The following is a 13,574-nucleotide window of genomic DNA, read 5'->3' on the forward strand; positions in this document are numbered from 1 at the left end:
AACCCATTTGTGACCAAAAAACAGTTGTGACCAAAATCCAGTTGTGACCAAAACCAATTTGTGACCAAAACCCAGTTGTGACCAAAAACCAGTTGTGACTAAAATCCAGTTGTGACCAAAACCCATTTGTGACCAAAACGCAGTTGTGACCAAAAACCAGTTGTGACCAAAATACAGTTGTGACCAAAACGCAGTTGTGACGAAAACCCAGTTGTGACCAAAAACCAGTTGTGACCAAAACGCAGTTGTGACCAAAAACCAGTTGTGACCAAAACCCAATTGTGAGTGCCGTGTTTGACACAAAGGAAACGAACGTTCGATGGTGATTTGGTGTAAAGTTAACTTTGTGTTTGTCACACACTGTTCTCCACACGCACTCTTAGTTACACCTGAAATGGCGTCACCACGTGTGTGTTCCCAGGTGAACGTGCAAACGGACTTTCCGTACCTGATGGACGGGAACACGACGCAGATGGAATTACAACAAAACAATGAAACAAAGTCCATGGTCATCAAGTTAAATGATATTAAAATAAAAAAACACAATTACATAATTATAAATATTTAAATTAATCAAACAATTGTTTAATTATTCCCCATTAATGGAGGAGGTTTATATAAATATTCTCCATTAACCCGACTCGCTGGGTCGTGGTTCGAGCGTTCTCTCCGGGTCCGAGTTCGAACACAAGCTTTGATGGGCCAAACGTCCTCCTCGTTATTCTCGAAACGGGTTCACGGGGTCGTCACTCGTCCCTGATGGTCCGAGCTCATATCAGACCCCAATAATAGATCGTCTCGTCTTTCGACTCAGTGATAAATCTTTTAATTGGATTAATTAATCAGGATAATCACATGATATCCCTCACAAGGAACTTCAACGTAGGAGGACACGAGACCCAAGAAAGCCTGCGCAATGGTTGCCAACCTAGTGCTGTTTGTCCGAGCTTGATCATTCTATATGCTGAGCAGCAAATAATGAAGCAGCAAGTAATCGAGTGTGGTTTAACAATGGTTTGTTGTTATTGTCCTGGATAAAGTGAAACGGGAATAAAAATATAATCTTGATATTAATCACCTTCTCTTGGGATCCACGAGAACCCGAACATGATGGAACTCTGACCCGCTCACGAGGAGTTCACACTTCGGAATTTGGGAGGGCTGGGATGCTGAGCATGTTGTTGTTGTTGTTGTTTGTTGTTGTTATTGTCGTCCCATCCTTGATAACGATGTTTACATGAAACCAGATCGAGTATGTTGTTACCCCACACAACACACGCTGCGTCCCTTGACCAATCAGGATCAGCGAGCGATACCAAAGCGTCCCGGTGTAAAGACTTCAAGCTACCCCTCCCTCCCACCTTTCAAGTTAACTCCCGGTAATCTGAAATCGATTTCAAGTTACCCCCGGCGGTAGCCTGAACCCGATTTCAGATTACCCTGCACTTTGACGTTACCCCCCTCCCTGATTTAGCTGAAATGATAAATTCTTATGCCCACAACTCTTGATACGTTTATTGAATAGAACACGTAAAACATACAAGATTGAAAGCTCGTCTCAAAGTCTCGAAACATAAGAAATAAATATAAAAAAACATAAAAAATCTGAGAATTTTTTAACTGATTCTTCACCGTTTAGAGATGGAGCCACAAACGACACACACACACACACACACACACACACACACACACACACACACACACACACACACACACACACACACACACACACACACACACACACACACACACACACACACACACACACACACACACACACACACATAATATGTTAACACGTGATGGATGGATTCACATGGAACTTGGTGGACAGGTTAGGAGTGCCACTGTACATTTGCTTGGTTCGCAGTGAGTCGTCACATTTGGGTGTTCATGATCTACACGAGTATTCCTTCCTCCTCTATTCCCTACCTCCTTCTGATACTTTGCCGCGATTTATTACGCAGGTGCAATTTATTTATTTATTTTAAATGTCGTATTTAAATATTTTTTTTGGCCTTTCCCATGTCTGAAGATTTGGTTCAATAGACCCTTCCCACCGTTGCCTTTAATCTCCGTGGAATTCTGTGAACATCCAGGTGAGGCCTGCGTAGTTCCTGGCGAAGGCACTCAGCAGAGCTTTTGCTCTGACGCAACGCCCTGATCACCCTACCTGTGCTGAGCAAAAGTGCTGCTATAACAGGTAGTACAAACGTGATCCGATCTTCTCTCATGGTGGCACTTTTGGCATTGTGCGGGTCCTTTCTTCATTCAAACGCGCTCTCCATGGGTGCTTCGCAGGCTGACACCATTCCACTCCCACGCCATTCTCACTCATTCGTTCATGACCAAAAGGGGGGTGTTGAGTTTGCACAAACTAACCCTCTCCTCACCCTCCACTCCATTATCCCTCCACTCTGCTCCATCCTTCCTGCGACAAGTTCCTCCAGTTGCTGCTCCCTTCTCGAAGCTTTCCTGACAGTTAAGTGGGATTTGCTGGATGGCGGTGTCTGGGGAAAGCAGATTCGAAACATCCGCACACAGCAGCTGGCCCTGTCCCCCACAGCCCCTCAATCCCTGAGTGCAGGGAGTAAGGAAGCCATTAATTTGCTCAATCTCGTTCAGGACATGTCGGGGGCACGCACGGCGCTTCGATGTCGTTCATCAAACGTGTCTTCGTTAACAAATCGTCTCAAACTCGGTTTGCAAGCCTTGCGGCTTCGAGTCTACTCTGTACTCTCACAGCACCAAAGTGCTTGCACTGCAAATAGCAGTCGAAACAATCTACTGTAATACCAGCACTTTTCGCATTGTGAGGGGGGCACGTAACTGCACGTTTCCAGATGAATTTCCAGATGCAGAATGAATCAGATTCATTCTGATTGGTTCATAGAAAATTTGTTTCCCTTCACTGCCATCTTGGAATGGTTGCGGCGTTCATTTTGCTTTCAGCTTTTTAAAATCTGTACGCCTTGTGGATCCATGCAAAACTGGCGGCGGTTGAGCAGGCTCACGACTGGGCCTGTCTGTGTGGGGACAGGGCGAGTTGGTGACCAAGAAACGTGTGGGAAGGATTTTAGACTACGGGCCCAGGGCGGGAGGCATCGCTCTCCTCTGCTTCAAACCATTGATTGCAGAGTGCACAAATTGGGGTCGGGGGGGATCTAAATATGCGACCACACTCTCCACCTGACCAACAGCTCCAGCCCCACGGTTTTTCCCACCCAGCCCTCCTCACTCTCTCTCTCTCCCTATCTCCTTGCCGTAAGCATTGAGGAATTGGCGGAGGTCAAGGGTTGGAGCAAGCGAGGGGGTTTCATGGTTGATGCCTGGATTGACTGCATTGGATGTGTGTTCGTTTGTGCTGTGGTTGTCCAGGCCTTTGTGTGGTGTTGTGAACTTTCCCACATCTCTCAGAAAAAAAAAAACTTTTATCAGATATATAAATGCAATTCAAGATGAGTGCGGTGAGGCGGAGACTTGGGCAATGGTTGGTTCATCATTCTGAAGCATTGCACAACTGAAGACGAGTTAGGATAAATCTGTGTAAGAGAGAGCGAGAGAGAGAGAGAGAGAGAGAGAGAGAGAGAGAGAGAGAGAGAGAGAGAGAGAGAGAGAGAGAGAGAGAGAGAGAGAGAGAGAGAGAGAGAGAGAGAGAGAGAGAGAGAGAGAGCGAGCAAGTTTCTTTGAAATAATTCCCAGGATGAGTTGATGCCGGAGAGAGAGTACAAATGGGAGACCAGTCTCGAAGTTTGATGGCTGCTTGAAGTCCCTGCCAGTCGGTCTGAGTGAAATGCCAGACTCGAAATGCCAGAGTCAAACCCGCTATCAGTCAGAAGACCGCCATGGTAGTTACAGACTAAGAACAATGATCAATAAAGAAGGTCAAGTGGCAAATCGTTGGTTTGCCACGATTAGATGACGGTAATAGTCTGAAGGAAAACGAGAGACCAAAAGCACTTTACTTCTTCACTCAGTTGGGGTGGAGAAGCGCTTTCGTTCTCAACAAATAAATAAAGAAATTAATTAACCCAAAATTTTATTTCTTCAAAATGCCAAGAGGATTAGAACAACCCCGGGCACCTCCGGTATTCGTCTGCACAAGTCAGTTTTTCATATGATGTCCCGTCATGTCTGGGTGCGTGAACTCAACCGACGTAGGGAAAAACAAAAGGAAATGCAAAACAACTGCAAAAATCCATTTTATTCCAAATCACAGGAAAATGTCATAAACGGAGCAAAAACAATGGATTGGAGAAACGTCCAATGTAAACATACTGTCGGTGGATTCATGAAAACCCGAACCGTTACGAACAACAACCACAACAAACATTTCGTACCGGAGAGAGGGACGGAGGACTTCGAACGGTAAACTTGTTTGCAAACATCCTGCCGGTGAGTGAAATGTGCCTGAAGATGAAGAAAAACTTGTTCCAGAAAAACCTCGTACACGTGAGACAGCGTCGGACACGCACAAACTTGCCATAATAACAATAAAACCCACGAAAGAGTCTTTGTAAACATACTAAACCCTGGTGAGCAACGACAGCTTCTCAACAAATTAACTCATCGACACAGAATGTGTCAACCCTGCGGTGAGAGTACAAGTGCTTCCTCCTTTAAAACACAGGTTGGATGAATATTCCATAGGGGATCGCAAAAAGGAGATTGCACCGAGTGTACTAAAGGATGACAAAAAAAAAACAAATAATCCGGTTGAAAGGGTCCTGATCACTTGAAGGTCAGAAGGAAGTGAAGCACCATGGGTACCCTCGTGAGAAAAGTGGTGGCAAAGTTTAGAGCTTATTGAGCTTCCGCCGAAGACGCCTGCGGCTTTGCGCCTTGGCCGATGATCGAGACTTTTGACGAAAGGTCTTCATCTCCTCCGTGTGATCCTCCACGTCCATGGGGGTGTAACGCTGAGGCTCGCACAAGCTCTACGAGGAGGAGGAACCCAACGTATCATTTCACAAGATGAACAATTCTTGCTTTGAACTTCAATTGAGGCAAACCCGCTATCAGTCAGAAGACTGCTTGTGGGAGTTAGAGACCAAGAACAATGACAAAGAAGGTCAAGTGACAAATCGTTTTGACCCCCTGTGACCCCTTGGGGGCATGAACCGGGGGTCAAATCCAAAAAAAGTTACATTTTTCATGCGAGAATTATTATCTTAGCTGAACGTTTGTAGGTTTGCTAAACGTCGGGAGAAGGAAGGTGAAGCGACGTTTCAAGCGTGAGCCCCTCTCTTCTTTTGGTTTTTTTTTTTTGGTACTCATCGTCGATGCTCGTGGAAGACAAAAGAGAGTATTTTTGGTTGCATCGAGGGAGCCATCTTATCGAGATTTTTGAAAAGAAAAAAAAATTGGAAACAATGTCGAGGCTCGTATAAGAGCTAACACACATGACGTATAACAAAGGGAGCGAGAGACAAGAGCGAAACGGGAGAGGGAGGCAGTTGGGAACAGAGACATTCGGACATCTGTAGAAGGGAGAGTAGGCAGAAGACAGAACAAGATGGTCTTCATGAAAGTCGACAGGGACTTTCAGGAAGGAAAGCAGGGGATTTGAAGGAGGTGGGTTTGGGGTGGATTAACGGGTGTAGAAAAGATCAAGATTTTGGATGGGGAAATACATGAGATTGTGGTGAACTGTTTTGAAGACCTGGAGGGAAGAGTGGGATTGAAGAGTATGTGGGAGTTTGTTCCGAAGGCGGGAAAAAAAGAGGAATGAAAGAGTGAAGGTGAGCAGCGATTCTTGATTTTGGTAGTTTCACCAGAAGAGAGTTGCTCGCTTTCCTTGAGCGCCCTGCGGAAATATGGGGGGGCACAGATCACAAGCAGGGTGGGGTTGGGTGGAGGCAGCCCGGAGAGGAGACAGACGACAGAAAGACAACTGACCTGCTTGCGGTGAGACAGTGAGAGACCAAAAGACTCGGCTTCATCGTGAGAGATACCAACGATCCTAAAAACATTGGTTTCCATAGCGTGAAGTCGAGAAAGGTGAGAGGCAGGAGCACCAGCCCAGAGAGGAGAGCAGTACTCCATCAGGCTGCTGACGAAAGTTGTGGATGTGGTTATGAGCTCAGGTGGGCCGAGGAAGGAGTTTGCACGATGGAGGATTCCCAGTCGGTGACTGACTTTGGAGGCCAGGTTGGAAATGTGGATTTCCCAGGAAAGATCATGGCAGATAATGAAATCCAGAAGCTTGTATTGACTGGAAGGACCTCTTCCAGAGGATTGTTGAGAAAGTAGTTGGGGGGGGGTTTCCAAACGGTACTTTTGGAGAGACACAGTGAGAGTGTGAGATTTGTCAGGATTGAAAGACATGTTACAAGTGTTGGACCAGTTTGTGATTTTATCCAGATCTGCAGAGAGTGAAGAAGCTGTTGCTTTCTCATGTAAGGAATGACAGATGGTACGGCAGAGGGTGGAGTCATCAGCAAGGAGATAAAGAAGATTTTCCAGAGAGTCGGAGAGATCATTGATGAAAACCAGAAAAAGAACAGGGCCCAGAACACTGGATTGAGGAACTTCAGCCTGGACAGGAAGAGGGGATGAGAGAACTCCATTTAGGGACACACAGCTGTGACAGGAGAGGACGTCTGTGAGCCTTGAGTGGAGATTGCCTCGGATACCACAGGATTGCTCTTATAACAGCCAGAGATAAGTCTACTATGACAAGCACGTGGTCAGATGAGCGGAGGAAGAACATCAGATATTTTCAGGGAAATTTGTCAAAATCAGATCCAGAAGAGATGGAGTGCCGTTGATTGAGATCCGGGTCGGGAAGTTGACCGACTGAGTCAGTCCCAATGAGTCGCAGAAGTTTTTTTGCTGAAGTTGCATGGCAGGTGAGAAAGGTACCCACACCGAGCCAACTGGCATGATGACATTTGAAGTCACCACATATGAGAAAGAGAGAGTTTGGATGAGAGGATAGAAGTTGGTCCATGTTTTCGGATAGTGAGGTGTAAATGGAGTCATCACTGTTTGGTGGACGGTACAGTACACATATAAACATGAGGTGGGAGTGGAGGGGAAGCCGTAGCCAGAGGTATTCCTGGGGTTGTGGGGGAGTGAGGGCAGTGGATAGTGAGTGAGGAATAGAGTCTTTGATGAAGAGAGCAACTCCTCCACCAGGACGAGGCTCAGATCTGTCATACCGGAGGAGGGATAAACCAGGGAGTCAGAGACGTCTTGAAGGAGGAAAGTTTCTGTCAGGCAGATTATGTCTGGTTTGTCAGTGGCAACCTGTATGGAGAGATCAGTCAGGTTTGAGTGAAGGCTCCATATGTTTGAGGTCCACACTGTTAAGGAAGAGGGAGGGGAGGAGGCTTTGGGTGCAGGGGAGGCGGAGGAGGGTAGGACGAGGGAGGAGGGCGAAAGATAGATAAGGTGAGTTGTTGACAGTGTGTGGGAGATTGCAGAAGAGTTGAGCGAGAGGGCCAGATGAGGAGAAAAGGCTCGGTGGTGATGGGATGCGCCACAGTGGGGAGTAATAAGAGTGGGGGCAGAGGGAAGTTGAAGATTGGAGGAGGTGGAGGAATGCGTTGGATGAGATAGGGCAGGGGAAGGAGGCAGCTTTGTTGATGTCGGGAGGGGGGGGTGTAAATTTGAGAAGGGCTAATGAAGAGGGAGATTGGAGGGAGAATGATGAGAGGGGAGAGTTGAGGGATAAGGGTGAGGGGAGTTTTTGAGAAAGGTGAGAGGGAAGCTTGGGGGGGGAAGAGTGTGAAGGTTTGTTTGGGAGGGAGGCTTTGAGAAGGAGGGGAGACAATGAGAGCAGGTACGGCCAAGGGACAGGAGGGCGAGGAGCGAGGTGGGGAGAAGGGAAGGATGAGACGACGTGGGAGGTGTGATTCGAGGAAAGAAGGAGCATGTTTGAGATGTTGAGGAGTGTACTGATTGAGAGAGAGAGTGAGATATCTGTTTGGTTAGAAGGGATCCCACAGATGTTAGAACACCACACACTTTGGCACACCAGAGGAGGTGCTCATACGAAAGCAGAGGACAGTGAAGAGGAGCGAAGAGCGGAGGTAGGATGAGGAGCAAGATGTGAGGGGTTAGGAGAGGGGATAACAGGTGAGGGGTGAGGAGGAGGTAGATTTAAGGAGGTGGGGTGAATTGGCACTGAAATTGTTAAAAAAAAAGGATGATCGATGGAAAACGAACATACATTGCAAACTGGGATTAAATTTTTTTTAAAGTCAGACATGTCATTGAAGACATTACGTGAGGGAAGCAATGAGGGAGAGTTCAGAGATTGGAGAAAAGAAACGTTGTAAGAGTGGGACGTTTTAAACACGGGATGAAGGAAAGGTCGAATTGAACCCTCCCAAGACCACCGGCGAAGATAACAACACCCCAACACACGAGGTGGGGTCATGCTGATCCTCTGTCGCAAGTCTGGATGTAATTGGCCCAGAACTGCAGGAGTAACACAACAAACACACACACAAACACACACACACACACACACACACACACACACACACACACACACACACACACACACACACACACACACACACACACACACACACACACACACACACACACACACACACACACACACACACACACACACAGATTGCTGGAATTATAGATAGATAAAGCGATGTATAAAGCGATACATAGCTATGATGAAGAGGCATTCGATAATATGAGTGAGGGAAGTTAAAAAAATCTTTTATTGTAAAGAAATCGTTCTGGCCTGTTCCAACTCAAGGCGTGGTTGAGCAGGCCAAAAAACATGGCGGCTTCAGACCCCGGCGAGGTTACCTAGGATACGGTTTAAGACCCCAGAGGGAGTGGTGACCGAGGATGCGCCTGATGAAGGATATAATTAAATAAGACCCTTAATCATCTTCAAAGAGGGTGTTTTAATTAACCCAAACACCTAATTTACACTCCACCACTTCCTTGGAGTTTTCTTGGAATGCGTGCAAAGTTTCAGGCTGTTCGGTTTCATGGTTTTGGAGTTACGGAGGAGACACACTGACATTTATTCGCATAGATTTGGTAATAAGTTCGTCGATGACGTCCTGGTGGTGGTGGTGATGATGAGGCCGGAGCCTCTCTACCGCTTCAAAGAAAGGCTCTCATGTCCGGAATGTTGCTTCACCTTCTCCCTCACGACTGTGAGAAAACCTCTCTTAACATTGGGTTCACTAGGTTCGTCGTCATTGCGAGTCCAAAGGGCTATCATGGTGGAAGATTGCCGTTTTAACCCGAGAAAGCGGTTCAAACTTAAAAAACCCTGTTCGTGTCAAACGGAACGGGTTAAAGAAAGAACCAGCACGAAGAACCAGCACGAACCATAATCAAACCGCACCTTGAAGTTTGAAAAGAACTCTCGGTAGCCCCCAGCCAGGATGTAAACTTCAGGGTAGTGTAGATGAGGGTACGTGTTGATGTTGCGGTCGATCTCTCGCACGTAGCGACACCTGCGGAGAGAGCGACAGGGACTGACTCAACGATCGGGAGTGCAGGCAATTCAACAAGACGTGCCGGGCTGGTTTAACATTCCATTTCCATTCCCCATCCACGGAAGTGCGACCTGTGCAGTTCTGATAACGAGTGTGATGTTACATTTTGGGGCCACGGTTGACAGAGAACTCGCAGTGGAATATAAGGATGAGACGCCGCGCAGAAGATGTCGCCTTCTCCACGGGATTGAATAGGGTGTCGGCGTCCGCTTCACTAGGGATATTGATGGAACCCTGGAGAAGATAACAATCGAGAACAATGATCACTTCTGACATCTGAAATCACAAAGCGATGGCCAAAGGGTACGCCTCCCCCGGCCAACCCTTGGCGATCGCCATCGGCTTACCCTGATCCAATGATGGCCTATTTTTGTTTTCGGACCACCGTATGACCTCGACCGTCAACATGTAGGGATAGAATGTGAACCAAGAAAATTTGTCGCCATCTACAATCTATCCCAAAAAAAAACCTCAAACATCATGAAAATCGGAGGTAAACTATTCAAGTTATGAACAAAAGGGTATTTTTTTTTGTTAATTAGGTCACAATCCGAAAAAAGTAGGTCAAGAACACTAATCAGATGTCAGGTGCATAACTTCAGTGCAGGTAGACTATTATGATGCAAGAACATCTTGGAATTTCAAGCGGTCTTTGAGATTCCGCATTGGCAGAATTGAGCGATGACAAAAAAAAAATCATGTTAGTTTTTTTCACACCGCCATTTGACCTTGACCTTTAACCTTGAGGGGTATGATGTAAATTAAGTGTAAATGTGCCTTGCTTTATGCTATCTAGGGAGGGCAGTTTTGTTCTTATCGGACAAAGTGACGGCGACAAAATGGTAAAATGTCCATTATTGGGTGATGGCCTTAAAAATTAGGGCAAGGTCAAAGAATTATGTCAATCTCACGTACATTGTACTGTGTTTACATTATTGAGGCAAAATTTCATTCCGAAAGTCCCAGCCAGCTCTGAGATACAGCTCTGAAATTGCGAGTGCAAGAAGAAAAATAAATAAATAAATAAATAAATAAATGGTGGTTTAGTAACTCCAAGGGTCAAATAAACTTTGGGGTACCATGAAAAACTGGGGGCACGAATTGTAGAAACAAACCCGACAACAACAATAAAAAACCTTCTCCGATGATATGTTGGGAGGTTTAACTAATCGACAAACTATTTTAAAGAATGACACAAAATGCGACAGACGAGAGGACAAAAGGGTGGGGAAAAAAAAAATGTAGAAGGAATCGAAGACTCCAATATTCCTCCCACACCGCATTCCCAAAGGAAAGGCGATGATTTCGATTCCAGCCACCTTGATGTGTCCACCGGCGAACTCGTACGGATAACGACAGTCGAGAACAATGGATCGCTCCACGGCATCTTCAAATTCTCCACCGAGCAACAAAGACATCTGCGTGACGGAGTGAAACATGTCGCCGGGTAAAGACAGGTAATCCTGAACAAGGTATGTGATCGCACTCACAACAGCTGAGTGTTGCTCGAATTCCTGCGCGGAGAAGATCCTTACCGTCTCCGGACAAATGTGCTTGAGGTCTTTGGCCGAGCCTGGAATGACTGGCAAGGCGCAAGCCTGACGAGGTAGAGAAGGGTCATTTTAGGACATCACCGATCGCAAAACCGCGTCGCAATCAACCTGAAAGCGAAGAAAATGCGACGCACCTTGGTGAAGTCTCCGATGAGGTTGGGATTGTCAGAGGAGATGGTGAGGGCGTGATCCACGTCTGCGACCGCAGACCACGAACGACGTCGACGGGCCTAAGAACCGTGAGACATTTTTCTCGTATACAAATATGTTGATGCTAACTTTCACCCAGAAATCTCCATTCCTCCAGGAGGAACAAAAGGCAATTTTTCCTTGCAATGATCTATGTGGAGGTTGTACACAATGCAGGACAGACAGTAGCAGAGGTTGGGATACTAGTTCTGTGATACTAGTGCGGGCCCGTACGTGCGTGGCCATATGTGCAAAAAAAAAAAAAAATAAAAAGAAGAAGAAAAATTGTGATGTCAATACGTGCGTACGTGCGTTTTGTGCCCATAAAAAAATAATTGTGACGTCAATACGTGCGTGGCCCGTACGTGCGTGGCCGGACATGCAAAAAAAAAAAACAACTTTCAAACCGCGTGCCAGAAACAACAAACACACAGGCCGTTCCTTCGCTCTCGCGTGCCCATACGTGCATGCCCGTACGTGCGTGGCCATACGTGCGTGGCTGTACGTGCAAAAAAAAAAAACTTTCAAACCGTGTGCCAGAAACAACAACCACACAGGCCGTTCCTTCGCTCTCGCATGCCCGTATGTGCGTGGCCATACATGCAAAAAAAATTAAAAATTCATTGGCACCACATGGGCCCGGCAAGTTTCAATTAGATCGGACCAGTGGTTGTCGAGAAACAGCGGTCACAGACAGACAGACAGACAGACAGACACACACAGATTGCTGGAATTATAGATAGACTAGTGCGGGCACGTAGGTGCAGGCCCGTACATGCATGCCCTACGTGCGTGGCCAGACGTGCGGGGCCATATGTGCAAAAAAAAATTAATTGATAATTGTCACGTCCATTGTGACGTCATAGCACCATGTCCTGTCATTGGTTTGGTAAATAAATGGCCATAACTTGGGAAACAGCTGAAACGGATGAAGAACGACATCAAACCTTGAAAAGGCACATACTCAGGTCCCCAGCGTCAATTGTGACGTCGTATCAAACGAAGAAGAAGAAGAATTGACGTCAATCGTGTGAAAAAAACAAAAACATTTATAAATAGATAAAAGAAGAATTGTGACGTCAATAGTGACGTCATCGTACCGTGTCCTGTCATTGGTTGGCCAATAAATGGCCATAACTTGGGAACCGCTTGTCCAATTCATATCAAACCTTGAAAAGGAACATCCACAGGTGCCCAGCAATATACCGAGCAAGTTTCAATTAGATCAGACCAGTGGTTGTCGAGAAATAGCGGTTGCAGACACACACACAGACACACAGACAGACACACATACATACAGACAGACAGACACACACACACACACACACACACACACACACACACACACACACACACACACACACACACAGATTGTTGGAATTATAGATTGATGAGTTGCGGATCTCGGCATTGTGGGTGATGGGTTCAGGGATGGGATCAGCAAACAAGCTAAATAAGAAGTGTGATTCAATGTTGTCCTGGAATTGTGTTATCCTCCCGGTTTGTGTTGGTTCTGTCGTCACAATTGTGCGATTGTGACGTCAGAGCCAACACAAACCGGGACTGAAGTTCAATTTGTGATTTGGTATGAAGAACTGACTCCCTTGGTCAATCAATAAGAAGACCTCTACTCACGTGACTTTTATGTTGCCGACCGAGGTGGTCCTGGAATTGTGTTATCCTCCAGGTTTGTGTTGGTTCTGTCGTCACAATTGTGCAATTGTCAATTTGTGCAATTGTGATAATTGTGCAATTGTGACGTCAGAGTCAACACAAAGCGGGGCTGAAGTTCAATTGGTGACTTGGTTTGAAGAACTGACTTCCTTGGCCAATCAATAAGAAGTCCTCTCCTCACGTGACATTTATGTTACCTCCGCCAGGCTGAACAGTTTACGTTTTGTATCCCACTGATCGGCCGGATCTGCATCCTGACCTGAATCTAAATCGAATCGGCTTGTTCGACTCAACAACCCAACTCGTCCACCTGGACTTGTCAAAACTCATCCACAACTTTCTGGAGATATCATGCTGCATATGGTTTTCACCGGATTTCTCAAAGGTGAAGAATTAGTTAATTTTTTTTTTTAATATTCTCGAATCCAGATCCAGATCTTCACCAAAATTGAATAAATTAGTTCTTGTCACACATCAGACCCGTCCACCAAGTTTCATCCAAATCCGTCCTTAACTCTTTGAGATATCGTCACAACCGAACATTCAGCCTGGCCCTGCGACTCTGGTGAATGGTATTCGGTGTCCCTTGAGAGACAAAATTCTTCCTCACCCTTCGGTGAGTTCCAAGACATCTTCTGTCAACATCAAGGACGGTGGTCTTGAAGGCACT

General features: G+C 46.2%; 1 protein-coding gene across 6 annotated transcripts in view; it reads right to left on the minus strand.

Annotated features, from left to right (window-relative positions):
- Window positions 1-4,199: 4,199 nt before the first annotated feature.
- Window positions 4,200-13,574, minus strand: part of LOC147007488 (uncharacterized) — a 39,014-nt gene continuing 29,639 nt past the window's right edge. For 2 of the 6 annotated variants that reach the window (XM_085867046.1, XM_085867045.1), the window contains exons 10-15: window positions 11,176-11,271; window positions 11,024-11,086; window positions 10,767-10,906; window positions 9,592-9,722; window positions 9,319-9,446; window positions 4,200-4,937 (exon numbers count right to left, since the gene is read on the minus strand). In XM_085867046.1, the coding sequence (XP_085723172.1) occupies window positions 4,797-4,937; window positions 9,319-9,446; window positions 9,592-9,722; window positions 10,767-10,906; window positions 11,024-11,086; window positions 11,176-11,271 (699 nt within the window). In that variant the 3' untranslated portion in view covers window positions 4,200-4,796. The remainder of the gene's footprint in view (window positions 4,938-9,318; window positions 9,447-9,591; window positions 9,723-10,766; window positions 10,907-11,023; window positions 11,087-11,175; window positions 11,272-13,574) is intronic. The other 4 variants (XM_085867050.1, XM_085867047.1, XM_085867048.1 and 1 more) reach the window with 4 other exon arrangements.

This window comes from Eptatretus burgeri, unplaced genomic scaffold, assembly GCF_056783735.1.
Source record: "Eptatretus burgeri isolate ZD-2024b unplaced genomic scaffold, Ebu_testis_v1 Ebu_testis_scaffold_137, whole genome shotgun sequence".
Classification (NCBI taxonomy): domain Eukaryota; kingdom Metazoa; phylum Chordata; class Myxini; order Myxiniformes; family Myxinidae; genus Eptatretus; species Eptatretus burgeri.